Consider the following 26,919-nt stretch of genomic DNA (forward strand, 5'->3'; position numbering starts at 1 on the left):
TCAAATGAATTTGTTGCATACCACTACAAATACATATGAGGGGTGAACAGGCCACAATGCTGTCATTCAATAATGTAGTTAGGCTACATATAGTCAAATACAGTAGAACAAGGGAGGTTATGCCTTTATTTATAGGATAGTTTAGAGACTGACAGGAAATGGGGAGAGAGATTGGGAGTGACACACAGAATCGGGATTCGAACCTGTGACACTGAGCCTGCTATTGCAGCATATATGTGCCCAGACCACTATGCCAGCTGCCCAAGCCAGTGGAACAATATTCTCTGCTAAATTATTTTAAAATAAAGATTATTACCATAAATGCCAGCTCATGTCAGGTGCATAGGCCTTCTTGTGGAAAACAAAATGATGCATCTCTGCCCCCTGTTGTACAAATTAAAACATTACAAGGTGGAGTATTCTGATTTTCTCACTTTATTGTGAATGACAGAATGAGCATATCAATTTAAATCCATGAGATCATCTTCTAATTGGAAATTGTGCACTTTTGTAAGTAGGCTACAGTGAACCAAATTGCCTGTAACTTGAGTCATGGAGCAGGACAAATTTGAATTGCAAACAAATTATAATAGCCAAATGGCATTGATCACGCCTCCAGGTCTTAAGTTAAGTAATAAGACCTGGTACTTAAGACATGCAAAATACAGCCCTCTGTCTCCCCAATTTATGGCACTGGCAGAAACCCATAAACGTTTAAAAGGTTGTCAAATCAGAATTCAGCTGGCTCTGGCAATGCTGCATGTTCCAAGGTGGATGCAGTTCGAAACTGGCCTCAGTAAAAAGTCAAAGCTTTATGGTAGGCCTACATATTATTTATTTTAGATTTCTAACCGTTTTAAGATGTTTTTGCATACTGAATAGTACTATATTTGTATGTCATTAAATAATAATTAGGTTAATAAAGTAGGAGAATCGATCAATCAATCAATCATCAATCAACAATCAATACATGGCAACAGGCAACCTATACAATGGAAATGGGGAGTTGATTACTTTGATGATGACAACGACATTACACTAGGCTACCTCAGCATATTGCTATCAAAACGAATCGATAATCCATTTACTGTATGACTCGTCATGTTTCTAGTCTGCAAGATGCGGGCTGAGGTCATGATGAAGTAATTAAAAGGAGGCGAGCTGATAGGGAGGAGAAAACAGAGGGTTGGAGTAGGAGGAGGAAGAAGAGTCGTCAGGCGACAGAGACAATTTATCACTGTTGTTGGGGGGAGGAGGCCTAATATGCTGTGAGTGACCGTGAGGCATGCATGTGCCATGGTGAAGCGTCAACAATAACAAGCTGAGAGGGGAAGTTGCAATAGCTTTGATGAAAGCAGCTGCCTCCTTCATTCTTTCATCTGATCCGAGGAAGGGACGCATGAAGACCGTCGGCCGGTAGGGAGGGGTCCCGTAGCCTACTCTCCTGTACTGGATGGAGCCAGGTTGTGTGCAGGCAGCGATGGCTATGGGAGATGTCGCGAAAAAGCCATCCACTCGCAATGTGTCAGTGGAGCGGAGAAACCTGCTCACCGTCTGCAGGTAACCCTTCCTTCATGTTAATATCATATGCTGTTGTATAACAATATTGGTTGTTATAGAAAGGGCGTATCGCTATATGTGCATGTTAGTTTGCGTTTGTGTTTTGAACAAAGGCGATGCTATTTAGCGTAGCCTATAATGCTGATTCCTTTATAATATTTAAAAGCTCTGCTGGTGTAACTTACATCATGTAAGTGTCTAATGTCTACAGTATATAGACACAAGACTAACTTGCTTTCCGTGTTGAGTCTGTTAACTGTGGTGCTGCTTGTGCCTAATATCTTGTAAAAGTCAACAAATATTTTCGAGATCCACGCGTATACCGGTAAGCGTATAGCCTAGCACTATAGGCTATCCTACCATTTATAGCAAGTCCTTATTTATAAACTTAAACATCGGTCGGGCAGCAATAAGGCACACCAGAAGGTTTGAAGACCAGCTTTTTTGAGAGTGGTGGTGTCTGCCTGTCTGGTGTGGTCGTGTCATCATCACGAGACGTTAGATTTTTTCCCTCCCTGATGATGATGTGGTTGCTATGACGACAACCTTCCGGGAATAAGGACTAAGGACATACAGTAGAATGAGTAGATGGTACCCGACTATACCCGTACCCCAGGGAGCCAGCCAGCCAGGACACAGAGGCAGACAAGGCCTCATTAGCAGTGGTGTGTAGAGTGGACAGCAGCCTACCTACAGACAATATAAGTACATTTATACTCAAGTAGGCCTCCTGTCCTTAAGTACAGTTTTGAGCTACATTAAAATAATACAAATAAAAATAAAATACGAATGCAAATATTTTACTTTTTACTATAGGCTAATGATTTGAACACTTAATATACAAAGTTTTTTTGAAATTTTTGACTATACTTCATCTATTCAGAAATTGCCGATCTACAAGCTCACTAGTCACTACAGCTATTTTCTAAAGAATTTGACAAATTTTGAAAACTTTTTAAAAGCAAAACAGAAACAGCTGTGAAATGGGATATCCTGCATACTGAGCAGCACAGCACTTTTACTTTCGGCACATACTTACAAATTACAATAAGTATAGTTTGATGCCAATTTTGAATACAGGACGTTTACTTACTGCGTATATCTACATTGTGGTATTGCTACTTCTACTCAAGTAAAAAGAGTACTTCTTTCACCGCTGCTAATTAGTCCTCTGGGCTTATGCATCAAGACTTAACATTATATTCCAAAGACAATTTCACTGACACCTTCCCTTATCCTAGTTACAACCGGCAATCTCCCAAACTTGTTTTAACACCCAGTAATCCAAACCACATTATAAATAAAATAACATTGTCCTATAAAATGGCTTTTGGTGACTGGTAGAAATTATGTCACAAATCAATCAATCATCAATTTTTAATTTCCATAACTTAATGAAACAAAACGAACAAAAAACACAAAACAAACAAGAAAAGAAAAACATCTTGATATGGACTGCTTTAGAAACTTTCAAAATAAAATAAAATAACAACCGTACAGCTTATTTCAATTTAACGTCTCTGTATTTTAGTTGTGTTATGATCTCCATAAGGTAGCCTACAAACACACACACACACACACACACACACACACACACACACACACACACACACACACAATAATTGTGCAAGCGAGCAACATTGCACCTATTTTAGCTGGGCAGCTGGCGAGCCTATGAGTGCTGTAGCCCTGCTGTCTGTTAGCCCAGGGGAGTGGAAGCTAATTACTGTCCAGGATCTGATCCAGGGTCAGTTATCCTGGATCTGACCAGGGTCAGACTAGCTGAAGGAGACATTGTTTCTCTTAGAACAATGGCGAGTGAAATCACTTGGCTAGCTGGCTTTGTTCCCGAGCCAGTGATAAGATAAGCATTGTCTTAATGGTAAAATGCACGCACACACACACACACACACACACGCACGCACGCACGCACGCACGCACGCACGCACGCACGCACGCACACACACACACACACACACACACACACACACACACACACACACACACACACACACACACACACACACACACACACACACACACACACACACACACACACACACACACACACACACACGCACACACGTGAGTGGAGCGCATGCGTGTGTATCAATATGTCATGCATGTTTGTTTGTGTCTATTGTGCCATTTGTATGTTCGTGTACAATACACAGCATACATATGCCAGAGCTTGAAACAAACTGTGTGTACCAATTCTAAAAGAGTAATATTTAATGAATCATATAAACTGCTGTGTGATATTAATACAAATGTGTATCTATAAATCTGTTACTCTAGTCTATATGGACTAATATAGAGCAGAATTATCTACAGATTTGATATATACAATGAATCACTAAATGTCCAGTAGAGGTCATCTGATCATCACACAATATCTCTCCATCTTTTTGGACAAAGCAGATTTGACAGGCATGTTGTCTACAAATGGACTTCCTGAATTATTTATTCTTAAGGACATATTGTGCATTTGTGCACTCATTCTACTAGAATATTATTCTCATGCTGTTGGTTACCACAGCACATGAGTCAGCTCAGTTAATTTCCAAAAGGAAGTAGGAATGTTAGTTAATGTAGTTCATGTAGAGAGTGATGATGTGCATAGTGAGTGACTCAGTGTGATCCTCTCTAATCACACTGAATGACTGACAGTTGGTGACTGATGTTTTAAAGTGGAAACATACTGAGCCTCTTATCACACCGGCGTACATTGTCACATCCACATTTGGCATGTAAAATAAGGCAATTTGTCCCCTCCAAAAAGCTGGTGCAGTCTTGGGACTTTCGTTGTTTCTACTTTATACTCATGAAATTGACATGTCACGTGTAATGAACGATTACACCCCTGTGTGGTAAAGTCGATTGGCTTCTTAGAAATCCAGACAACTCTCTACAAAGCCTTCCTCACAGTAAAAGGTTAACTTCATACACAAGCAGGCCATGACTGGGTTGGGTCATCACATGGAGGCATGGTAAAATGCATGCACACATCACAGCCATAATGGCCCTTGCTATATGATGAGAGGGATCTCATACATTTAATGATACTGAGCAGCATTACTCATTCAGTACAGACAGCTGGCAACATTAATGAATTACTTCATTTCCGGTTTAGATGCATGATGTCAATCTAATCAGACCTTTGCTGATGTGAAACAAGCTTGACTCTGATTTGTGGATAAATCGGATCAGTGAATTTCCCATGATGACTCGATTACCAGTAACCAAACTCTCTCTCTGTATCTGTCTCACACGCCCATCCTCTGCAGGTTCTCAGTGAAGACGCTTTTAGAGAAGTACACAGCCGAGCCCATCGATGACTCATCAGAAGAATTCATCAACTTTGCAGCCATCCTGGAACACATCCTCAGCCACCGCTTTAAAGGCAATGACTATTATGAGGTTCAAAGGACAGACTGGAGAGGATTTTAACTCATAAATGTTAAAATAAGTCGTTAATGTAATTATTATATAAATGATATTTATACATAATTTGCTTTTTTGCAGGCTCGGGGAGCTGGTTTGATGTCCAGCGTAGTTACTGGGACTTCATCCGTCTGGCCTGTGCTAAAGTCCCAAATAGCTGCATCAGCAGCATTGAGAACATGGAGAACATCAGCACCTCCAGCGCCAAGGCAAGGCCTACATTCGGATCTGAATATTCATTTATTTGGCAATAATACTTTTAAAATGTTTTCGAATGAAAAGACAATCTTTGTGTGCAACCAGTGCTCTTCAATATCAGAATAAGAAGAGCAGCTTAATAGGCCGCTTTATGAATTGTTTCTGTGCCGCTAGATGGTAGCAGAATTGTAGTTAAGCTGTGCCAGTGTTGCGTTCACTTTAAGAGGATCAGTTTCATCCCTGCTGTAGCCACCTGCACACTATCACTGTAATGATTGGCTATCATTAGCATTAGCGCACACTGTTTACCTCTCGCCAGAAACGTTTACAAATCGGGAACGTCACAAATGACATCCGAACTTTGGATGGATGACGATCACCAAGGACAGCACTCGTAGTTATGGAGCTTTGAAAATCCTGCTTGTAACCAAGGTAAATGGAGAGGAGTTGTAAAGAAAGATCCCATAGCCAGTGGTGACAGAGGTGTTGCATAGCAACTGGACCAATGTTAAAGCTGCTTTGGGGCTCAAAACCACTCAACCGAGTATATGGGGGCGGGGGGGGGGGGGGGGGGGGGGGGTACTTGCTCGTACCTGGCTGATAACGTCCCATAGCTGGGGGTACGAATATGTACGTACTAAAAAAGAGTTAAGGTGTAAGTATAAAAAAGTCACACTTGTGTGAAGTGAGGAGAGCCTGGTAATGTTTGTGTAAGGTGCTATAAACAAAGATTGAAATCATGTTTAGTACCCTAAATTAACATTAAAAGTCCATAGACTTGGCTGCCATATGACCTAATTCCGAAAGTCAGACGCTGGAGAGAATAGTAAGCAAGCATTAAGATCTTCTTTCTTGACTTTGTGTGTGAACTTTCAGGGTCGAGCCTGGATGAGAGTAGCTCTAATGGAGAAGAGACTGTCCGAGTACATCGCCACTGCTCTGAGAGACAGCAGGACCACCAGGTTAGAAGAACCAGCTCATGTGCCAAGCTTTCACAAGTGCTAATTGACCCTATTCACACAGTGGCCTGGCCATTTTGACTTAGTGTAAGATCTGGAATATGGTCTACTCTAGTTCTAGTAGTCATGTCAGAAACAAGCTTTTCTGACGTTGATTTATTGGTGCTTTAATTGGTGAATTTCCATAAACATGAACATATATTTTATTTTATTTTGAAATGTTGGTTAGAGCCCCTTGAGATGCATCATCTCATTTTAGAGATGTACACATCTTTCAGTATTTGTACACATCGTGTGTGTGATCTTTAGGAGGTTCTATGGAGAAGGAGCCATCATGTTGAGAGAGGAGGCTACTGTCCTAACAGGGATGCTCATCGGCCTTGGAGCCATAGACTTTAGGTATGTAACTTCAGATTTTTATTGTGAAATGCATCTTTATCTTTATCGCAACTTTATCAGATCAGATCTTATTTATTTGAATATCACTTCTGGAAAAAAAATCACACCCGTGTGAATCCCCCCTCTCTCTCATTAGCAGGCAACAGTGCAGCACTATCTCTCTCTCTCTGTTTCTGGCACAACAGCGCCACTTTTGCCTCTACTGCTACTCATAGTCACATAGGTTAACACGCACATAGTCACATAGTCACATAGGTTAACACGGACATTGCTGTTCCTTGGAGTGGTTGCACCACTCAAAAACCAACCTGTTAGCACTGCAGAGTGCACTGTATTGATCATATTCACATACATCCTATTCACCTCTGGCGAGGTGCCGTTTCCCACCCCCTGAGTTTGACATAAGAGGAAAATGGTCACCATCTGAATATGGACAGTGTGGTTTCTTGGTGGATTTCATGGTACTCTCTGTCCGCAGTTTCTGTCTGAAAGGGGAGGCCTTGGATGGCAAATCAACGTCTGTGATTGACTATACACCATACTTGAAATTCACACAGAGGTAAAAATGTGCTGCTGCCACCGTTTCACACACAACACAAATTGTCAATGCAAAACTAAAATCACTTTTTTAAAAATACTGTTTTTATTAGGCATTTTGTATTTCTGACATAACTTCAAAATATAATTGACAGATAAATGAGTAATATAAGTAATATAAAACAAAAAAATTATAATATTAGCTAAATCACTTTTTGATCTGATCCATTACTCTTACCGGAAATTCAAGACTAATAATTGTACAGTTATAGCAGTTTCTAGGAATTTGTCTCAGTGTGTTCAGTCCAATTACAGAATGGGACACTAGGTTGACATTTAATTGTCCCCACACAAAACCAAACTCATTATATAAATAAAATACAATACAAAGACACGCCTACAGAGGTGATGCTACAAAATGCCAGGCCATAAAAGAAACCAACTACAGTCCATGGCTAGATTTTTGACGACATGAAATGTAATTTCAATATATATTAAAGTATTGGGGAAATTCACTGATACCACTACTTCCTGGCCAGCAAGGCTACTCTGCTATAAGCCCTATGTTGCTGTATATAACTAACCTTATCGGGCTAATATATCAGAAGGCGTGCAGCAACTTGGAACACTAAGATCGAAGCATGCTATTCAGTTCCGCTATTCAATTCTCAATCAAATTTCCTTTAAACCTTCTTGCAAATATTATTTGTCCGCATCACCTTTAGCTATGACTACCTGAGTGACGATGACGACAGACAGAGTGTTGACAGCAGTGCAAGTGACGACAGTGTCCCTGAGCATCCCTATGTGCCGTTGCTCGCTGACGAGGAGAGCTGGAGCACCAAGTGCCGCAAAATGGAGCAGAGATTCAAGATTGTCTACGCTCAGAAGGTGGGCAACCATCTTTGGTTTCATAAAAAGCTCAATAGATTTTTATAGGATTTTTCAAGTCTTTCAAGACAAACAACCCCATATGTACCCCACCCTCCCTGGATCCCTTTGATTGATTGATTGATTGATTGAAAACTTTATTGAAAATTAATTCAAAAGGATACAGACACAAGAAAGCCGTTAAGCTTGTTTCCGTTGTGGTCCTTTTGGGGAACGGGGACATGGGGAGTAACAAAACAAAACAGACAAAAACAAAATTCCTTTGTATTTTGCCCTGACCCTGTTCCCTTTGGGGAAGGGGGGCAGGAAACAAAGACATAACAAGAAACAAAAACACAAAAAGGTACAAAAACTTTTTTTTAATCTAAAAGGTCAGTACATGGATTTAAAATGTTAGGTCATGTTCCATCTCATAAAAGACAAACAACAACATCAATACAGTAGTACAATTGTATGACGGAAATAGGTTACCACCACACATCCAAATATCTCTGTAAACAAACATGACAAATAAAAAAGTACAATTGAAAGAGTTCGAGAGGAAGCAGGAAAAAGATATATGTCGTGGTAGGAAAACCCTTATTTCAGCTGAGATACAGCATCCCCTCCAGGATCCTCATGAAGATGGGTCTCTTGCAAAAACATGATTTCTGCACCCAGAAATTTCTAAAGTGCAAATATACCAGTACGTTTATGTGTTCTTTGTTTGTTTATTTCAGATGTTAAACAATTAAGATTGAAATTGCTTTAAATGTGAAGGAGAAGGCCTATAAGTAAAAGCCTGTGAAAGGTAAAAACCGTTCAGGGCCTTAAGTGGCATTCCCCAGGCAGTTTATTACAGTGAGATTACAGCAATGTGGAGTAGACTATAGGACAGACATACAGTACAGTAAAGAAAGGACTCTATTAAAGGTTGAATATAATATTTATTGATATAAGGACCCACTTTTAGGCTGTTTTATGTTGGTATGTGCTATCAGGGCTATCTGGAGGAGCTTGTGCGTCTGCGTGAGTCCCAGGAGAAGAACATGGCAACAGAGAACAAGAAACTGAAGGCCAGGTTGGAAGAGCTAGAGAGACAGGGCCAAGAAGAGAAGAGGGAACTTGAGGCCATTGTCTTAGAGCTACAGGAGCAACTGTGAGTGCAATACAATGAATGAATGAATGAATGAATTTATTTAAGTGTCATGCCACCTCGTGGCCCATCCCTCATGGGATTATTACAACAAAACAAAGCAGAACAAAAATAAACAAAACAAAACCGCTCTTACTGGCTGTACATTGCTTTTTTCCTTAGGTCCCAGGCTTTTTCTAGATAGTTTGCCAATTATTATTAATTATTTTTAATAAACGGCTGATAAATTGTGCATAATTTAAATCCATCATATCATAGTTTATATTATTAAACAGTTTTTCTCTGACCCTCCCATAAAAGGGACAATACAAAACAAAATGAAACTCATTCTCTATTTCATTGAGATCACACATTTGACAGATTCGATCTTCTTAATCCAACCCAACATAGCGACCAGTTTCAATGTAAAGTGGAGATATACCTCCTCTAATCTGAGCACAAAGTGATATTTTCTTCTTTGGTAAATTAAATAAAACATAGTTTTCAGTGCCATAGTCATATTTAATTTCCCTATATGTACGTAATTTTGGTTTACTCCAGATCTCTTCTATCCAGGTATGTTTGATCTTATCTAGAAGCGTCTCCCTTAGCCCCACAACATTAACCTGCTCCAATCCGAGGAAAACATCTTGAACTCCACATTCCCAGAACATGTCACGCATGTCCTCTATCCATGGTCCATTCTGTTAGTTAAATAATTTCTTTGTCAGTCTATTATCATTCATGTTGACTAATCTGTTCCACAACCTGGCGGTGCAGACCTTCCATCGAACCTCACAGGGCTCCCATCCCATATCTCCTGAGACTGCTGCCATTGGTGCATATTTATGTACACCCAGGAAGTATCGGAGGGCTCGGTTATGTACAGCTACACTCTTAGGGAATCTCCCATGACCACAGACTCCAGCACCATAATCTAGAACTGGGCAAACACATGCCTGATAAAGTGTATAGGTGTGGAACCCAACATCTCTGAGTACCTTACTTTTGCCAATGACTCCACCTAGGGCTCTGCCTGCAGACTCCGAAAGGACTGTGGAACCATGGACAATACACTATATATGTATTCATATAACTGCATGTGAATTGCATACCTAAAGATGGTGGCCTCTTGGCCATGCATCATTCCGTGAGGGATTAGCATCTGTATGCCTCTCGTTCATTATTGCTTACTGAACTAGCCCTTACATTGCTTATAACAACCTTAAAAGACCGTTCAAAGTCCATTTACAATAATATATGTTGTAAATAATCATTTTCCCATTAATTTGATTGACAGACTATTTTCAGCCTTAAAATATATTATAACACACTGATAGCAGAACTTTCACAAAGAATAACCTCCCAGTTATATTTAGCATATTGGGTGAACCATCACAAGCAGTTGTCGACAAGTAGATTTTCACTGATATCAACTGAATCTGATATCAACTGAATCCAATGAATCCTCAAAAATGAATGAAACCACTGTATGCTTTGGAAGATGGTCGGCAGTAGGTTAAAATAGTCAATGGGTTAAACATGCCAGACCACCAGTATACAGTATACTTTACTAATTATGGTGATCTGTGTACATGTCATGTAGGTCAGTTCAAAACATTATTTCACTTAGGAAGCTTTTAAGAAATAAATAAATAATAATAATAATAAAAAGCTTTAATGGGAGATATCTCGGTGTGTATCGTTGTGCTGGGAGACCTGACTTTTGATTACATTTAATCCTTGTGTTTTTCAGGACAAGCCTGATTCCATGTGACTCTAACCATTTGGCCAAAAACCTTACAATCCCTTTGGTCAACCAATGGCCAACACTCCAGCCCTACAACAACCAAGTGGACAACAAGCTATTCCGCAGGTACAAAACATCTTACTTCTGTGGTGAAAATTAATTATGAGTAATAAAATAATCATATTAACAACTTTAGCCTGATATTTATATTTAGTCATATTATACTGTCGCACATAAAAAATTGCCTAGCTTGTAGATCTGCCTTTTTTAAGAGCCTATAATCACATGTAACAGCAGGTTCAAAGTGGTTAAACCAGGTTGCAGCTACATTGTTGACCATAGTTGGTTTCCTTTGTGCACCTGTAGGAGGAGCTTCCCCAGCACTGAGCTTCTGTCAGTGGATGTCAGCCTAGATTCCGACTCCCAGAGGATTGAGGGCAAACAGAACGGAGGCGCCTGGTGCACAGCAGGTACAGCAGACATACACGCCTTCTGATGGTCGCATTATTTGTTTTCATGGAATGACCCATGAACAAACACACACAAGCAGGCTAGCATGCATACGTTCAGTTGTGTGCATACGTACATGTTCACAAAAACACACGCGCGCACGCACGCACGCACGCACGCACGCACGCACGCACGCACGCACGCACGCACGCACGCACGCACGCACGCACGCACGCACGCACACACACACACACACACACACACACACACACACACACTTGAAATGTTTATTTATGTCCACATAATGAGAAGTACATTAATACCTTGTACAAAGGACACAAACACTGCCAGTGCAGTTTGACAATAGGAGAACAGCCAGTTACAACGTGCATGGACGGCAAAGCATCGTTACATACAGTACAGCTGACATGTCGGACACAGGACAGCACACATAAATCATGGATAAAGGAAACAACGCCTCCTCCAAATTGAGTGGCTTCCTATAATGGCTGAAACTGAGCAGTACCTCGCTAACTGCTTGGCTCTCCTTTTGGAAAGGCCGGCCATTTGTAAGCCCCTCACAACCAACTTATGCACATGCCCTAGGCTGCCAAAGATAAACACTAAAAGTTTACATCTGTAGCCTAGCTTTGAGATGGTCTGCACTAGCTGCTGATACTTCAGCACTTTGGTTAGAAAGGCTTCTTCCAGGCTATAGTCAAAGGTACAGCCGACCTCGAGAATGAACACCTCTTACACACACACACACACACACACACACACACACACACACACACACACACACACGCACACACATACACATACACACACACACACACACACACACACACACACACACACACACACACACACACACTGATCCTCCTGTGTATATTCCTCCCTCCCATCCAGATAAGGACTACACGCCTTCTATGATTGGGCTGTGTGGATCCTTGGCCTCCCTTCCAAGCTGCAAATCTCTGGCCAGCCTCAAGTCCAGTGAGTGCCTCGTCAACATCAGCACAGAGAACAGCCCTGCGCTCTCTCCCAGTTAGGGGGCGTCAGAGAAACACTGCCAACCACCCACAGACACTGAGACAATTCAGCGTGAAAAAACAAAAACAGTTGGTGGAAGGAGATGCTATTGTGGTCCATTTAAAAGTCCCTTTACGGTTTCTCTCAGAGCCCAGCACTCTGGCAAGTTACAAAACACTGTTCTGCAAGCACTCTCTAGGTTTACGATAGTTTCTCTATCTGGTACTATAAAAAAGACAGGAATAGCTGCAGTACTGCCCAACGACCCCCTTCAGTTTCACTGTCTTTCATTGTTGTGACTTGATTACTGACCACAAACCAGTGGATGTTCGACCTCTCTTGCTTCATGCTGCTCATTCTTACAGTATGTGATGTATTTGTCTCCACTGACCTAAGCATTTAAACTCCCTCTACACAGTTGTAGTGTATGTCCATTTGTCTGTCTTATCAGTCTGCTAGTGGTATCTCATTCTGTGCACTTAATGCACTGGCAGAGCAGGACAGATGAGCCGTTATAACCTTTTAGAAACATCCAACATAACAGACTGTTTAATTGATGAGAAGTGAATGGGGTCATTTGTCTCATAAATTGTACTATTGAGTTTGTGCATGAGTTGAGGTGGCTTTGTGTTCTTACAGTAGGATCAATGAGGGGTTAGGCCTTATTCAGTGAAAAGTTGGATTTCCAGGATGTGGCATGCAAGTCCTGTTGTGTACAAAGAGAAAACATCCAAACCAATTAAATGCCAAAGGTGCATTGCAACTATGCAGAGTTTCATGTGACTTGTCCCACAAACCTGGCTTTATGGAGTCGTTTGTGCTGGACTTGTGTGTGTGTGTGTGTGTGTGCGTGTGTGTGTGTGTGTGTGTGTGTGTGTGTGCGCGCGCGCGAGAACACTGTTATTTATTTGCTCTTTTTTTTGTGTGCTATATTCTTTTTTTATAGTATCATTTATTTTATTACTTGTTTTGTTGAACTTTCATTTAAATTACTATCAATGGAAGTTGGGGTGGATCCTGAATCATGATATTTAAAACTGCAATAAACCTGCTTTTATTTTTTAAACATTATTATGCATGTGTGCTGTGTATTTGCAGTTGTTTGTTTAATTCTGTAGAGAGTATACATACATATTGTACACATAATACTAACTGTACATACAGAATGATCCAGTGTATGTGTAAGAAACTCATTGCACAACCATTTAGATTTATGCTACATTTATATATTGTATATATATATATATTTATATATTTCGTATCCAATCACCTTTGTAGCTTAACTTTGTTAACCATCACATCCTTCTCTAAGTCGTACAAAGCCTGTCCGAGGTCATAGGTTAATGGATTCATTATTTAGCACAGACAAATTCACAGAGCTACACAAACAACTGCTGGAGGTTCCTTGTTAGTAGCTGGAAATAGATAATGTGGGAGACGCATTCCACATCGACATACTGTCCAATTAACTCCCAGGCTGTAAATGAATGGGTGCCTATGGGTCAAACAAAGTTGGGTTGACTTTGTCTGGCTTTTGTTGCCTACCATTTTGTTCCAGTGACATCAATTGTTTGTGGCAGCTAAACTAGACAGATGAGCAAGGTGAACTCATGCTTCAATGCGTTTCCCTTTGGTCACTTTGGTGATAACGCTCATTCACTCACTCCCATTTCAAAGAGGCTGACGCAACAGCCTGTTATCTTAGTGTGTAGGTTGAGGTCCGACATTGGGCTTATGGGCAGTCCGGTTTTGTGACTGATAGATGAAAAGGACCTTTGGACCCTCAATATTGCTCTGAGGTCTGTCTTCACAAGTTAGCTGCAACTGCATGTGTTATCTCGCGGCTCTCGCCTCTTCTCATGTCTTGGTTTTGACACTCCCTTAAATTCAGTCTTAAGGCCAGTTATCTCCTACAAAGCACACCGTCAGATACATGCACACACACCACCCAGAAGCAGCCCATGTTGGAGATACAGTACATCTCACAGTTAACCCTCAAATCCCACACACCCAGATACGAGGATTTAATGTCCACCACGATGGCACAATGACAGAATTAATTAGTCCAGCTGTTTATGTCGCTTATTTCTGATTTTGTAAAAAAAACAACACTTAAAATTCAATAAACAGAACGTTAAAAAAAAGAATTAATTAGTCCAGGAGTGAGTGAATTGATAAATGAACTATATAAGCAATGCATTTCATCAGAGTACACTCGTGAATGAAATTCATGGAATGGTTGATGAAAGCATACTTTTTAGTGTATTGACCTTATGCAGAGCATGGCCATCTTGCCATTAAGTTAATGGTGGTAACTAGCCGCAATTTGCCATTGACAGGCCCATACATCCAAACAGAAAAGTCCTATCTCATTGTATTAAACAACGTCAAACTCACCAACATTGCAGCTGTATGCAAAGCTTGAATTATGGTATCTATCCTCTTTCTAACTGTGGTTAGTGTTTGTTTCATAAAAATCCACTGTAGCGGCTGCTGGCCTAGCATTCCAGGCGCATACCACATATAGGCTCTGGCCTGACAGCGCGTGGCGTGTTCGAGTCCCGTTCATGTCTCCCCCCATCTCTCTCTCTCCCTCTTTCCTGTCAATCTTCACTTGTACAATAAAATAATGCAAAAAAGCCCAAAACTATTACATCTTAAAAAAAGATCCACTGTAGACATGCTATGAGCTACTTTCTGTCAAGGAATTCCTTGCAGGTTATTATTTTAAGAGTTTGAAAGTTAGTGCTTCTTTGATATCACTCAACAGCCCCTCAGCCCTGCGTACCACCTGTTTTGAATTTGCACATAATGCAGGAGGATGTTGCTTTGCTGAAATCGAGCGTCTACGGCAGATTTTTACAAACACTTTGCAGATAGAAAGAGGATAATTCAAGTATATGGACTGTCTGTCAATGGCAAGTTGTGGCTAGAAAAGTGCCAAGCCGACCCTCAAATTACAATTTTCTTTGCGGCTCCGGCGCATAATAACGAGCGGCTGTGTGTGCGTCCTCACAAACAGTGAAAATAGCCAATCTGCATGAGGAATAGCAGCGCTCTCGTCAGGAGGGGGGCAGCATATATGGAATGAATTCTGTACTGGCCATATGTGTCTTGAGTGTACAGGGTCACATCGACATGGAATGTCAGAACAGGTCAGCTCCATCCATATATGGAGATCTAAAGGTTGCAGTGGCAGCAGTGTCTTGAGTGTACAGGGTTTGATAAGGCCCCAGATAGTCTTTAATTTTCGGGCCTGTTGAGAACTCTACTAATAACTTTGGGACAGGCCCGTCTAGAGTTTGAGGGAGACATCGAAGAGGAAGGACGGATGGGGAAGGATCAACATAATGGAATGTCAGAACAGGTCAGCTCCATATATGGAGATCTAAGGGTTTGAGGTTTGAGCCAGGTCAGATGTAGAGTTGCTGGCCAGCTCTATATATGCAGATCTAGGTGATGATCCAGTCTGCTCTATGTATGGCTATCCAGGGTTTGATGAGGTCAGTGACGTGATCTTCATATATGGAGAGGGCCATGGCGTGAGTCGTGTCCTGAGGCGTGATGTCACGAGGCATGACCATATATGGAGACGTGACATGAGGTGTGACACGACTGACGGGAAATGCAGGTTTTAGTAAAGCATCAATAAATAAATAAATTCATAATTCAAAATCTGAAATGTCAGTTTTATATAGTGGTGCTTGTTGCTTGTATTGAGAGAGTTTTTTCTCAAAGAACCCAAATCAGGCTCTGACCCAAATAAAATCAATCAATATGACGTATGTGTTAGGGGCGGAGACTGCAGAGTGCAGCTGCTTTCATTGTTCACGTTTTGATGGATTGATGGTGAACTGCCCAATGGACTGAGGGCAATAGATTTCACCAGCCAACCAAAACCGAGATTCAGAGCTAGACCCACCCCACATAATTAAATCCACACGAGCGTGGTGGTGGTGGAAGTGTTTGGAGTTTAGTAGTAAATGAAGAAAAGCTCAGCATACTACTCCAGCACAGTGACAGACCACCACCTCTCAACCTTGTGGGTGACCAAAAATATGCTTCGCTCCGAATAACTAGAATGAAATGTGAATTCATTGTTGGTCCGAGGACGTATGGCGTGAGTTCACACACTTTCTGGGGGTTCTGGAGCTGCTTCCTTGTTCGTCCAAAGAGGTGAAATATCTCAGTATCGTCACAAAGAAAGTTTGCCTGCTAGGCTGCTAACTCGCACGAGCCAGGGGGGGGGGAGCAAAGCAAAGCAAAGAATGGTCACCGGGCTGCTATATTAACATCCAGACTATCACTATTGACATACTCGTTTGTGGTAGTGTGAATTTACTCGGAACCGGGCTTTGTTGGACAAAAAGACCGATACTCTTCTACTTCGAACCGTCATCCTGGGTGAAAGAAGAGTTTCAGCTGGTATAGCCACCAGTCCACCACCACACTAGTCTATAAAGAGCACCCCTATAGAAGACTGGTTGTTTCAGCTCATCCACCGTCCAGTCTGGGCTGGCCCAAGTCTGATAATCTGGGACGATGTCTGGCCGAAGTGGACTTGGACAGACCCGGGATCGAGCAACTTTGGGTCCACAGCCGGTCAGAGCAACAGTTCCGTATCAGCTGCACAACAAACAAACACGACAAAATCCAAGAGATGGCAAGTCAGGTACTGCAGCTGCAGTCAGTGTATTACATTTATTATAATGCTTTTTGGGGTGTCTGCCTGGAATGAATGGAATTTTGTTTGATAATGTTAAATCACGACACACAACTCGGACCACTTAACAAAGTCATCAAAGTCAGTCATTAGCCCACCTTGAGGCTTGATTAACATGTTTTGCATTGAACAGGATAGTTACAGCTACAGATTTGATAAATAAATGAGCATTCAGATCTTAAATTTGCTGTCATGTTTCATTATTGTTGGACGCCGTCGCTATTTAGATGGCCCCACGTTGTCGTTGCATGTTTAAATGGTCTGTTTCCTGTTGACAGCAGGGAAGACCAAATCGCACCAGCTGAGCCCTGGCATAAGGCGGACAGTATCTCTGGATGCCATCCTTGGGCCCTACCTGCAGGGCCACTGGCCTAAAGAACCAGAGGGTCAATGCAGCCTGCCTCGGAAGGACAAGTCCACCCAGGTCAGCTCTAAATGAGGGGGATCATACTTGGACAGTAGGCATTGGGTCCAATTTAAAGGAAATGCACACTGGGGGGGGGGGGGGGGGAAGAGGAGAGAAAAAAACCCGAGGGGAAGATGGAGGGAGGGAGTATCTGGTGTTTGGGTTGCTCTTACAGACTGATAACCATAGCCATGTGAACAGGCCTTGAGTCAGCTGATGGGGCCATTTCGGCTGCACCCATGCTCTGTGCAGGGCAGGCCATTGCTTGCTGAAAGCCCACATCCTCCCATTCTGTGTTTTCCATTCTCTTTTGTTCATTTTGTAAGACTGAAAATCAGAATTGACTATTGTCACATCACAGGTCTAAAGAAGCGGTAATTCTTTGTGTGCTCCATTTTAAAGCTTTTCATGAGAATGGAAAAGACTAGATAACTGAAGAGCAGGAGAGAAAAGAAACGCAGGATAGAATTTTCATAGAAATGGGTCAAATCAAGATCTATGTATTTTACAGAGATGTGTACATAAATATACCGCCATGAGACTAAATGTAACGGCAGGTGAAAATCAAGCTGAAATGGCTTTTTGCCTTAATTGAGAAGTTTGGGGTAAAACAGAGGCTGGTTGTGCAACCATCCCGTCGCCTTGGGCTATGGGATTACACAGCCTTTTGCAAACCGGGAGGGGAGAGAGAGGGAGGCAGTGCCAAAGAATGCTTTATGTTAACTGCACTGCCTATTTCTCACAAAGTGTCTTAGTATTTTGGTGTAATGTTTAAAACGGGAACGTTTGTAAAGTACCGTCTGGCCCTCCAGGTGAATATAATAATGGTTCATGGAACTTCATGATTAGCTCTGGTCCATAGCCTTCTACTATGGACCAGAGCTAGTTCATTATTATTCATAGGGGCTTGCTGATCATATGTTTTAGTTTGACAGGAAGTACCGGTAATTAAGATCAGACTTTTAGTCTTAAAAATATATATATATACTTTGGCATTTATTATAGCTCCAAGTCCATTATGACCCGGCACAGATATGTCTAAAAGTGCAACACCAATTCTTTTTCATTTCGTCTGGTGTAGTTCACAAAATAAGTGGTTTGTAGGCGTGGACATGTGAAGTTGGTTGTACATCAGGCTGAACAGTGCAATGGTTTACTTTAGATGTTGCAATTTCATTATACACATTGTTTTCCTTCCCAATATGAGTTCCTGCGTCGAACTTGATTATTGGCTGATATCCTGATACTAAAGATATCTGTATATAGCTCATACGACACCACGCGACACGCTGTCATGCCAGAGCCTACTGTATATGTGGCATGCGCCTGGACCACTTGGCCAGTGAGCGTCCCTTCATTTTGTATGTCTGACATGTGATGTAATAATGTGACTTGCTCTACATCCTCCCCATTTTTCTCTTCCTTCCTTACATCCATGTTTTAATTTTAGCAAGTTGATGTTGCCATGTCCAAAAAAAGCGCCGTAATGTTACTGTAACACATCCATTGCCTGTTTCGTATTGGTAGGAAAAGAGAAGGCAAGCTATGGAACCCTTTCAAAACATGAATTGGGTTTCTTTAGACCTTGATGAGTTCTAGAAGGTAAATTTGTGGTACCTATTGGAGCAAGTATTCACAAGTGTGCAGGCTCTTTCCTTCATTTGTTAATGTGTCAGTCATCCCTGTGGCGGTGGGTGCTTGGGTGACCGACTGACCGTGTTGTGTTCTCTGTTCAACTCTCCAGACCCCAGACTCTTGGTCGGACAAAACTCGGAGCAGGAAAAATGGGAACGGGCACAAGCGCTCTGCATCATGGGGAAACGCAGAGCAGCTACGGGAGGTAAGTTGACGACTTTCCGTCCAAACATTTAATTTGTTAAACAAACAACATTTTGAAAGTTGAGTAACACCGGACCTAATCTTACCTCGGAAGAATCCTTTATTTTTTACCGGTTTTGACTAAAGCTACAGTCTCATTTCATGTCTGTTATCCAAACCACATTGTATTGCCAGCCACCCCCACAAACAAATCGACCACGGACCCATTGACAGCAAGCATGGTTGCAAAGTGGCATGCTGCAGTTTTAGCCCGGCACTTCCTCTCTGTGAATGTGTGCATGTGCTGATTGACTGACAATAACCCCTGCTCATCAGATTGCCAAGCTGAAACAGCAGCTGCAACAGCGTACCAAATCTGTCGTCTCAGGGGGCCATGACAAAGACTGCCAGCATGGCTCTCCTCCAGGGGGCTACAGTCCAGGGACTACACAGGTATATTTCCTCTACAACATCTCTTAAAGGTATCACCACGAGTAGGATTTCCCTATAGTCATAATAATCCCTCTCAGTCATCACCTAAGGTCCCAAACTATGGTGGTGTCTGTATCTGTAGAGACCCTTCCCTCTGCCTGCATTTTATCATTTTACTTGTTTTAGGATGTTTCTGGCTGTCAACCTTTGGGCAGATATGTGCATTGGTGGTTTTGAGCCGGGGAGGAGGGACCAGCTTTTGCTGTGTTTACATGACCAAATCCTACTTACTTATTGCTAAAGTACACACAATATAATAATCTATACTAACACATCATTCCTTATTCCTTGCATATCCCAGGCTAATAAGCCTTATAATAATGATTAATAATACAAATTAAAATCACCTTAAAGGTATATTCAGTGATTTCACTCAAAAAACCTTAGGTTTCGTTTTTGGCTGTGGGACCTAAGCCTTCGTCCAATCAGGATAGAGTCAAAAACGAAACCTGAGGTTTTTTGACCCCCAGGGGTTAACTGGGGACAGGGAGGAACTGCTTATATGGTCGGCACACTCTATAGTAGAGAGGATTATCACAACAAAACAAAAAAATAAGTGATATTTGAATTAAGTGAAATCACTGAATATACCTTTAAAATATATATTGTTTTTAGAAATGCTTCATCTTTTACTCAAGCGGGACAACGACTGTCACAAGTTGATATAATTTGTGTGCTACAGCCTTATGGATAATAATAAAAAACACATGGCATTGATGCTCACATTAACATTAGGAAGCATTAGAGTAAGTTTTTTTTTTAGTTAATGTTTAACCCAATCTATGCCAGATTAGATAATTCTCGTATAAAGTGCTTAAACTCGGCTGTGCCAGATGACGAGAATTCTCATATTTTGTTATTAATCCAGAAATATATCCATAAAATTATATTTACCGTATGTTTAGCTTCCCGTCGCTAGTCAATGCTTGCTCGCACAAATTGATGCTCAGATTGAGGTGATATGAGGTTGAGGGAAGATGTTAGGAGCTCAATAAAAGGGCATAGAAGGGGACGCATGGTGACGGAAAAAAATGCAGATTACTACTTCGGGATCACAGGGTCCTCTTTGGCTTTTTCGTGCATTCTGTTGGCACTGGCTCCAGAGCACGGTCAATGGTGATGGCATGTAATTGGTACAATTGTTTATTGCTTGACCAATGACCACACATGGACAAATTACAACATCAACTTCTGACAGCATTGTCCACATTGTAAAAGATCCATTTCCTTAAGAGATTCTTTAAAACTTCATGAAAGCTAGAGCTAGGTATGAAAGCTATATAACTTGTATGTACTTGTATGTATTAGTATGACTATGTATTGTGAATGTAACACGTTCAACACACACATTCTGAATTACCACTCACTAGTGTTGGGCCCACAATCCCTCAATAGTTGGACACTGACATGATGATCCCACTGCATTCACTTAAAGGGACACTTCACCCTTTTTGCAAACAAATATGTTAATGACATTTAGAAGATCTTCTAGACCACTTTCCTGGGGGTCTTATGTGTGTAATATGTGGCTGTTGCTCCGGTTCGGCCTCCTTTTATTACTCTATGCCACTGAGAGAACAGGAAAATGACCAAATCTCAGGCACACACTTCTGCTTCTGGGCCCAGCTGGTTACTTAATGTATTTGTTCACCCTTCACTGATTTTAGTTCCCTTTCTAGATCAAAGTGCAATAACTTGACAAACAAGAAAAGAGTTAATAAGCCCAACTCGTACTTGGATAATTACCAATATTGCACACACTGTTTTACTATACAGACTTGCCATACCTAGTCTTTGATAATAGTTTGGTGCTACCTAGCCTCGGTCCCAGGCTTACTTATCTGCGAAAAGAAAAGCCTGGTCACAACATAAGGCTGAGAAGCTATCGGCGGATGTATCCTCCGGAACATCCGTCAGATGTATTTCCCCCGGATACGATATTTTCCTAACCAATCGCAACACTTGTTTCATTCGCGGAGAATCTAAACTGATTTGTAATGCATCAACGTCATTTCCTTGGGTGATACTTCCGCTAAAATCCCGCAACTTCCGCCCAAACAATGATAGTCTTTACAGTGTAGGTCTTGCCCAGGCTGGGTGCTACCCGAGGATCAGTGCCAAGTCAACGTGATGACTCACTTGTGAAATATGTGCTGATGCTGAAAATGGGTGCACGTTAACCAGTTCCTGTTGGATTTTAGTTCAGAATGTGTCTTGAACGTATTATTTTTTGTAATGCATACATTTGCTTCAGTTTTTCTTTGGATAATAAGTTTGAACTTTGAATTAGGTCAGACATAATTTAAAGTGAACTTGAGTAGAACCTTGAATTGTGTAGCTACCTGGCTATTATATATGATAAATGTATCTGTTCTTTCTATAGTATTTTCAGTTGCCCATTTCACGGTGAAACAGTGTTTCAAAATCTTGCATCACATAAACAGAATCTTCCAATATACATTGTATTTTATTCCTCCTGCTACATCATTTAGGGAAAGTGAAGATGAAATGCCAGCACCAATAGATGAAATTGGCAGAATTTCGTATATTTGCAGCTTGGTCTGAGTTGTGCTAAAAAAGATTTTGGGCCATGTTTCTCCATACTATGAGAGTGAATGGAATCACTACTCCTGTTATTTGATTACAGAAGCAATGGTTAAAGATGGACAGTTTATCGACTTAACTACGATCTATCATGGCCAGGTACGACACAGTGTTTCAAAGTTCAACATTGCTTTAACTGCTGTGTGTTTTTTCTCAGACTCAGCCGGTTACCACCCTCGTGCCACTGTACGGTCTCGCTCCTCGTCTGCGCCGTAGTGTGGAGGGTCTCAACCAGGAGCTAGAGGGCATGTTCATCTCTCAGCCACCACACCATCAGCGTGGGGTAATTTTGACACCTCACTACAGCCTTCTGAAAGTGATAGGACATTGTCATTTCATTGCTTGCATAATGGCCTGAAAGTCAAGCCTCTGCAATGGCGTAGGCAGTGAATATGTGGAAAGGGAGATAACCTATGGTTAACCCCTGTGTGGGCAAGCTTGTGGGTGATTGGTACAGCAAAACAGCCTGGGATTTTATTGCTTGTTTTCTGTCCAAGGTGATATTGTATTTGGGTAAAAAAATGTCACTGTTGCCACATGCAGATCAGGAGCACTTTACCCCCAACATTAGCTTTCTTGTGTCTTGTATCATTTGACACCCCCTCCCCTTGAAAAACAGAAGCCAAACTTCTGGGTAGCTCAGTGGTTAGCGTTGTTCCCTCGCAGCAAGAAAGTCAGTTTCACAGCCAACTATTTGCATATTCTCCCATGTTCATTTGGCCCTAGCCTTACAGCTGAAGCTGTTCCTCGCCTTGTGTGCCGTACAGTGGCTGCCTCCTGTCCTAATTCTTGGGGATTGAGTGCAAGGTTGATTTCAGGCATGTGAAAGTTGATGAAATGCAATAATAAAAATGACTAAAAACAAGCTATATGTAGTAAAGTGTGTCTTGTGATTTCAGCTCCTAGATGTTCCAGATGGCCATCGGGCTCCAGTGCCTCCCCAAAGCTGCAGCAGTGGATCCCAGAGTGACCCCTGCACTACACCACCCTCTATTGTGTGCTCTTCTTCATCATCTGCGTCCTCTTCACCCTGCTTCTCTCCCTCCTTCCCCTCCACAAATCCCTCTGCTGTCGAAGGTGTACCTGTGGACCTGGACCACGGTCAGTGTACAATGCCATTTAATCTAGAATGTGACGCTAATAAATCTTTCATCAAATTTTCATATGACAACAGTGACTTAATATTTCCTCTCAATGTTTAATTCTCAGAGCTGATGGAGGGTGCTGAGATGTACCTCCTGTCTCCGTTGACTTCCCATAATGATGTGGACTCCTCCTTCCCCATGCTGCTGTCCTCTTCTCCACGCCCCAACAAGAGTTACTGCTTCCAGAGAGAGCCCCCAGAGGGCTGTGAGAAAGTCCGCGTGTTTGAGGAGACCAGGTAGGTTTTTAGATTCAGTCACACACACCCCCATATGAATGAAGCACAGACGGATGAACCAAACCAAGATTGAAGTCTTTACTTGTGTATGTATGCTGCTTACGTACTACTGAATGCATTAAAACAAGCAAGTTGAAGGGCCTACTGATTTATTCTGTCTGCAAATACAGCGTTTTGCATAATGGAAGAACAAAACTGGGCCAAATGAAAATGTCTTTACTAAAGACTAACTCAAAATAATTTGGTGCATGGGTGCCCTCTAGTTGTGCATGGGTGCCCTCTAGTGGTGGATATTCTCAAAGGTTTTTGAGCCCTATTTTATATACTTACAAAATAATTTGTAGACTTGTTTAAGCCAGTAATCTTTCTAAACGCAAAGTAAATTTTACTTTTGAATGCATCAAATACACACTCGGACATTACCTAGTTAAAAGGCACTGGTCAGCTTTTCTTTATTTTTTTGAAAAAGTTAAAGTTTATGTAGACTGCTTTTTATGATCATCTGATCATCACAAATGTTGTCTGCAAACATTGTGCAGTCTTTGTTGTTGGTCTATTCTTTGGAGCTATTTTGGAGCTTTCCATATGTAGCCACATGTGAGAATGCCGTACACGACGTGTCGTTTACATTGTAGAGGATTTTTATTTGAAGGTTGAACTGGTTCAAAATGTTTTTTGCACCTGCAACATCACTTCATCTCTCTTCAGTGTTCCACATCAACCCAAGGCCACCCTCATCTCCTCGTGCCCAGACCCCAACAAGGTGAACTTTACCCCCCACGGTGGCTCTGCCTTCTGCCCCGTCAGTCTCCTCAAGCCTCTTTTGCCCTCCATGGACCTGCTGTTCCGCAGCTTGGTTGTCTCTCCCGCAAGTAGCAGCTCTGGCCTGGTTACGGTCTCCTACGAGTCAACACCCTCCACTGGTAACCTGGATCCTCACCCAGATTCCCCCGTCACCACTGCTGTGTGACGAGGCCAAATGCATTGGAGCGTCTGATTATTCCAAAAGCTGGTGGTAGACTGTTTTGCTTTGAAAAAAGCATTCATCATATATTCATCTTACCATTTCTCCACACCCGACTTCATATGAAGCCTGAAATCAAAATTCAGAGCCATGTGGAATAATTGCTGAACCACAATAATATAGCGGTGTGCCTGTTAATTTAGCCAGGCTAACCTGACTTGGAATGATGGTGAGTGAGCTGTGCTATGCTCAAACATTAGCCAAACTACCTATCACTGCCCTTTTTGTTACATTTTCTAATAACATGCACCGTTTTGAATAACATGCACTGGTAGTTATGAGGCTTTTCATTCCAGTGGCACTTGATTCCAGTTGACTATTTTGCAAGAGGTGGAATATACTGTCACCTCAAAATGGTCTACACTCCACAGATTACTATATTTGATAAAACGGCAACAGTTTGCAGACCGATGACATCACTGATGGCTATGTTAGAAAGCTTTAACTAGTCTGATAAGATACTTTAGTATTTTAAGAAAGTGACTATTTTTTTATGATAGACATATGGTTTAAAAAATGTAGCAGTGATGTCATCAGTGATGTGAAATATGTATCATTTTTATGATATGAAAATCTTTTTGGGCAACTTTACTTTCTGAATAGCAAAGACTTGGTGTTTATATAAATGATTATACACCAAATAAGTATTGTTGGTCACACATGGTTAAGAGTGTGCTGCACCTGAGAGTATTTTATAATTTACAATACATAATTTGAACCACGGTCATAGTGGGTTGGGGTGAAAGAAAAATGGCACCTGCAGCCTGTGTGATTATGGCCAATAGAACTCGCCAGTCTTATTCTATAGGTGTAATGAAGTTACACAATTGTTTGGACGCATGTTTGTGGATAATCTTTCACTTGCACAGTAAAGTTTGGATTTTTCTGGAAAGAAATGTCATGTATGACTCACAACTTTGATTTGGTCATTCCGGAGAAGACTGGCTGAACCCGTCATTTCAATACAAAGGGTTTTGGGTTTGATGCTATCCAAAATGGAGGAAGAATATGGTCGAATATAATGGCTTTTAATATTTAAAGATATTTATCTACATTTCAACTGAAAGAGAATTTTGTTTTTAACCACTTTAAATATGCAGCAAACACATTTGAAACGCACAAATGCATGAGGTTTATGGTTTATTTTTATGCTTGCATCCTTGGTGGCATTGAAGAACAAAGCATGACAAATCAGTTTGGTACTTTTAATGAATGGAACATGTTGCTCTGTGACATGACATTTTGATATCATTGAAAAGTTTTTTTTTTTTCAAGGAAATGTTCCTATTGTTGGACGTGTAAGGATGAAGCTAATGCATTCCTTAAGCCTGTAAAGAATTTTGTTATTTTGTGATGTATTTCCTATTTACTTGCAAAATGGCAACTTGTAAATATGTTAATCGGAAAATGTTTATTCTTAGATTTTCTAGTTGCGTGCTTGTGTGTATTTTCTCAATAGTTTTGTACGGTCTCTCACAGCTAAGTCGACTACCTAAATCAGTTTTAGAGGTGTATACTCATCATCCTTAAGATGAAAGGTTCTCTGAAGGTGTTCCATTACCTTTTCTCCACTAAACTGACTATGTTAAATAGGGAGGGTGGGAAAATGTTTGCACAAATTAAAAGGCTACTTTTGAGTCACACATTTTATTTTTCTATTCACTTTTTTCTACTTTATTTCTTTTGGTAACCAAGTGTTAATATGTATCATTTTCTTCACCCTTTTCAATTATCTGCAACATAAGCTAAAAAAAAGTTCTGATGTTACTTTAGTTTTGCCCCCTTGTTGGTCAGACATGGTGTAACATGAACATTGTATTCAGTGTGAATTTTTATGCACTTCACAAAGGATTTTTATGTGGTGGAGGTTTTTCTCTCCTATACATAGTTATTGAAACATTGGACCATGGGGTGGTTATCTCTGAAAATAATTTGTGTGTGTGTGTACTGTCCATGATAGGATTTTCTTGTCTGATCTTTTGCCTAATCCCTAGTGTATTAGTAATGAGACTGCTTTATCCAAGCGCCACAGCTGTGGGTATTGTGGGAAAAGTTATTAGCTCAGGTTTTCTTTTTCTGTCCACATTTATAAACATGAGGAATTTGAGAACTTTGTTTCATGTGATTATTATAC

General features: G+C 41.2%; 2 protein-coding genes across 4 annotated transcripts; both read left to right on the plus strand.

Moving 5' to 3' along the window:
- The first annotated feature begins 1,241 nt into the window (after positions 1 to 1,241).
- rundc3ab (RUN domain containing 3Ab) lies at positions 1,242 to 13,408 on the plus strand. Its single transcript, XM_080789114.1, has 11 exons — positions 1,242 to 1,560; positions 4,848 to 4,963; positions 5,086 to 5,213; positions 6,079 to 6,164; positions 6,471 to 6,560; positions 7,039 to 7,119; positions 7,823 to 7,988; positions 8,969 to 9,126; positions 10,859 to 10,978; positions 11,219 to 11,322; positions 12,215 to 13,408. The coding sequence occupies exons 1-11, from the start codon at positions 1,454 to 1,456 to the stop codon at positions 12,355 to 12,357; spliced, it is 1,299 nt and encodes a 432-aa protein (XP_080645240.1). The 5' UTR covers positions 1,242 to 1,453; the 3' UTR covers positions 12,358 to 13,408.
- A 2,922-nt stretch (positions 13,409 to 16,330) lies between these two features.
- LOC308332826 (protein FAM117A-like) lies at positions 16,331 to 26,861 on the plus strand. Of its 3 annotated transcripts, none has more exons than XM_080788930.1 (8): positions 16,331 to 17,009; positions 17,339 to 17,484; positions 19,211 to 19,306; positions 19,621 to 19,737; positions 22,538 to 22,663; positions 23,280 to 23,481; positions 23,590 to 23,761; positions 24,470 to 26,861. In XM_080788930.1, the coding sequence occupies exons 1-8, from the start codon at positions 16,880 to 16,882 to the stop codon at positions 24,729 to 24,731; spliced, it is 1,251 nt and encodes a 416-aa protein (XP_080645056.1). In that variant the 5' UTR covers positions 16,331 to 16,879; the 3' UTR covers positions 24,732 to 26,861. The 3 variants fall into 3 exon arrangements, with proteins under 3 accessions (XP_080645056.1, XP_080645057.1, XP_080645058.1); XM_080788931.1 differs by having other exon boundaries at positions 17,342 to 17,484; XM_080788932.1 differs by lacking the exon at positions 17,339 to 17,484 and having other exon boundaries at positions 16,915 to 17,009.
- Positions 26,862 to 26,919: the final 58 nt, after the last annotated feature.

Source organism: Protomyctophum bolini (assembly GCF_963924005.1).
Source record: "Protomyctophum bolini genome assembly, chromosome: 18".
In the NCBI taxonomy this organism is placed as follows: Eukaryota; Metazoa; Chordata; class Actinopteri; order Myctophiformes; family Myctophidae; genus Protomyctophum; species Protomyctophum bolini.

Bases quoted from the DNA above. Each gene is read 5' to 3' on its own strand.
- rundc3ab (XM_080789114.1), top strand. From the start codon at position 1,454: ATGGAGCCAGGTTGTGTGCAGGCAGCGATGGCTATGGGAGATGTCGCG. The intron at 6,165-6,470 runs GTTAGAAGAACC...TGTGATCTTTAG, and splicing joins AGAGACAGCAGGACCACCAG to GAGGTTCTATGGAGAAGGAG. The intron at 6,561-7,038 runs GTATGTAACTTC...CTCTGTCCGCAG, and splicing joins CTTGGAGCCATAGACTTTAG to TTTCTGTCTGAAAGGGGAGG.
- LOC308332826 (XM_080788930.1), top strand. From the start codon at position 16,880: ATGTCTGGCCGAAGTGGACTTGGACAGACCCGGGATCGAGCAACTTTG. The intron at 19,738-22,537 runs GTATATTTCCTC...GTTTTTTCTCAG, and splicing joins ACAGTCCAGGGACTACACAG to ACTCAGCCGGTTACCACCCT. The intron at 23,482-23,589 runs GTCAGTGTACAA...TTTAATTCTCAG, and splicing joins ACCTGTGGACCTGGACCACG to AGCTGATGGAGGGTGCTGAG.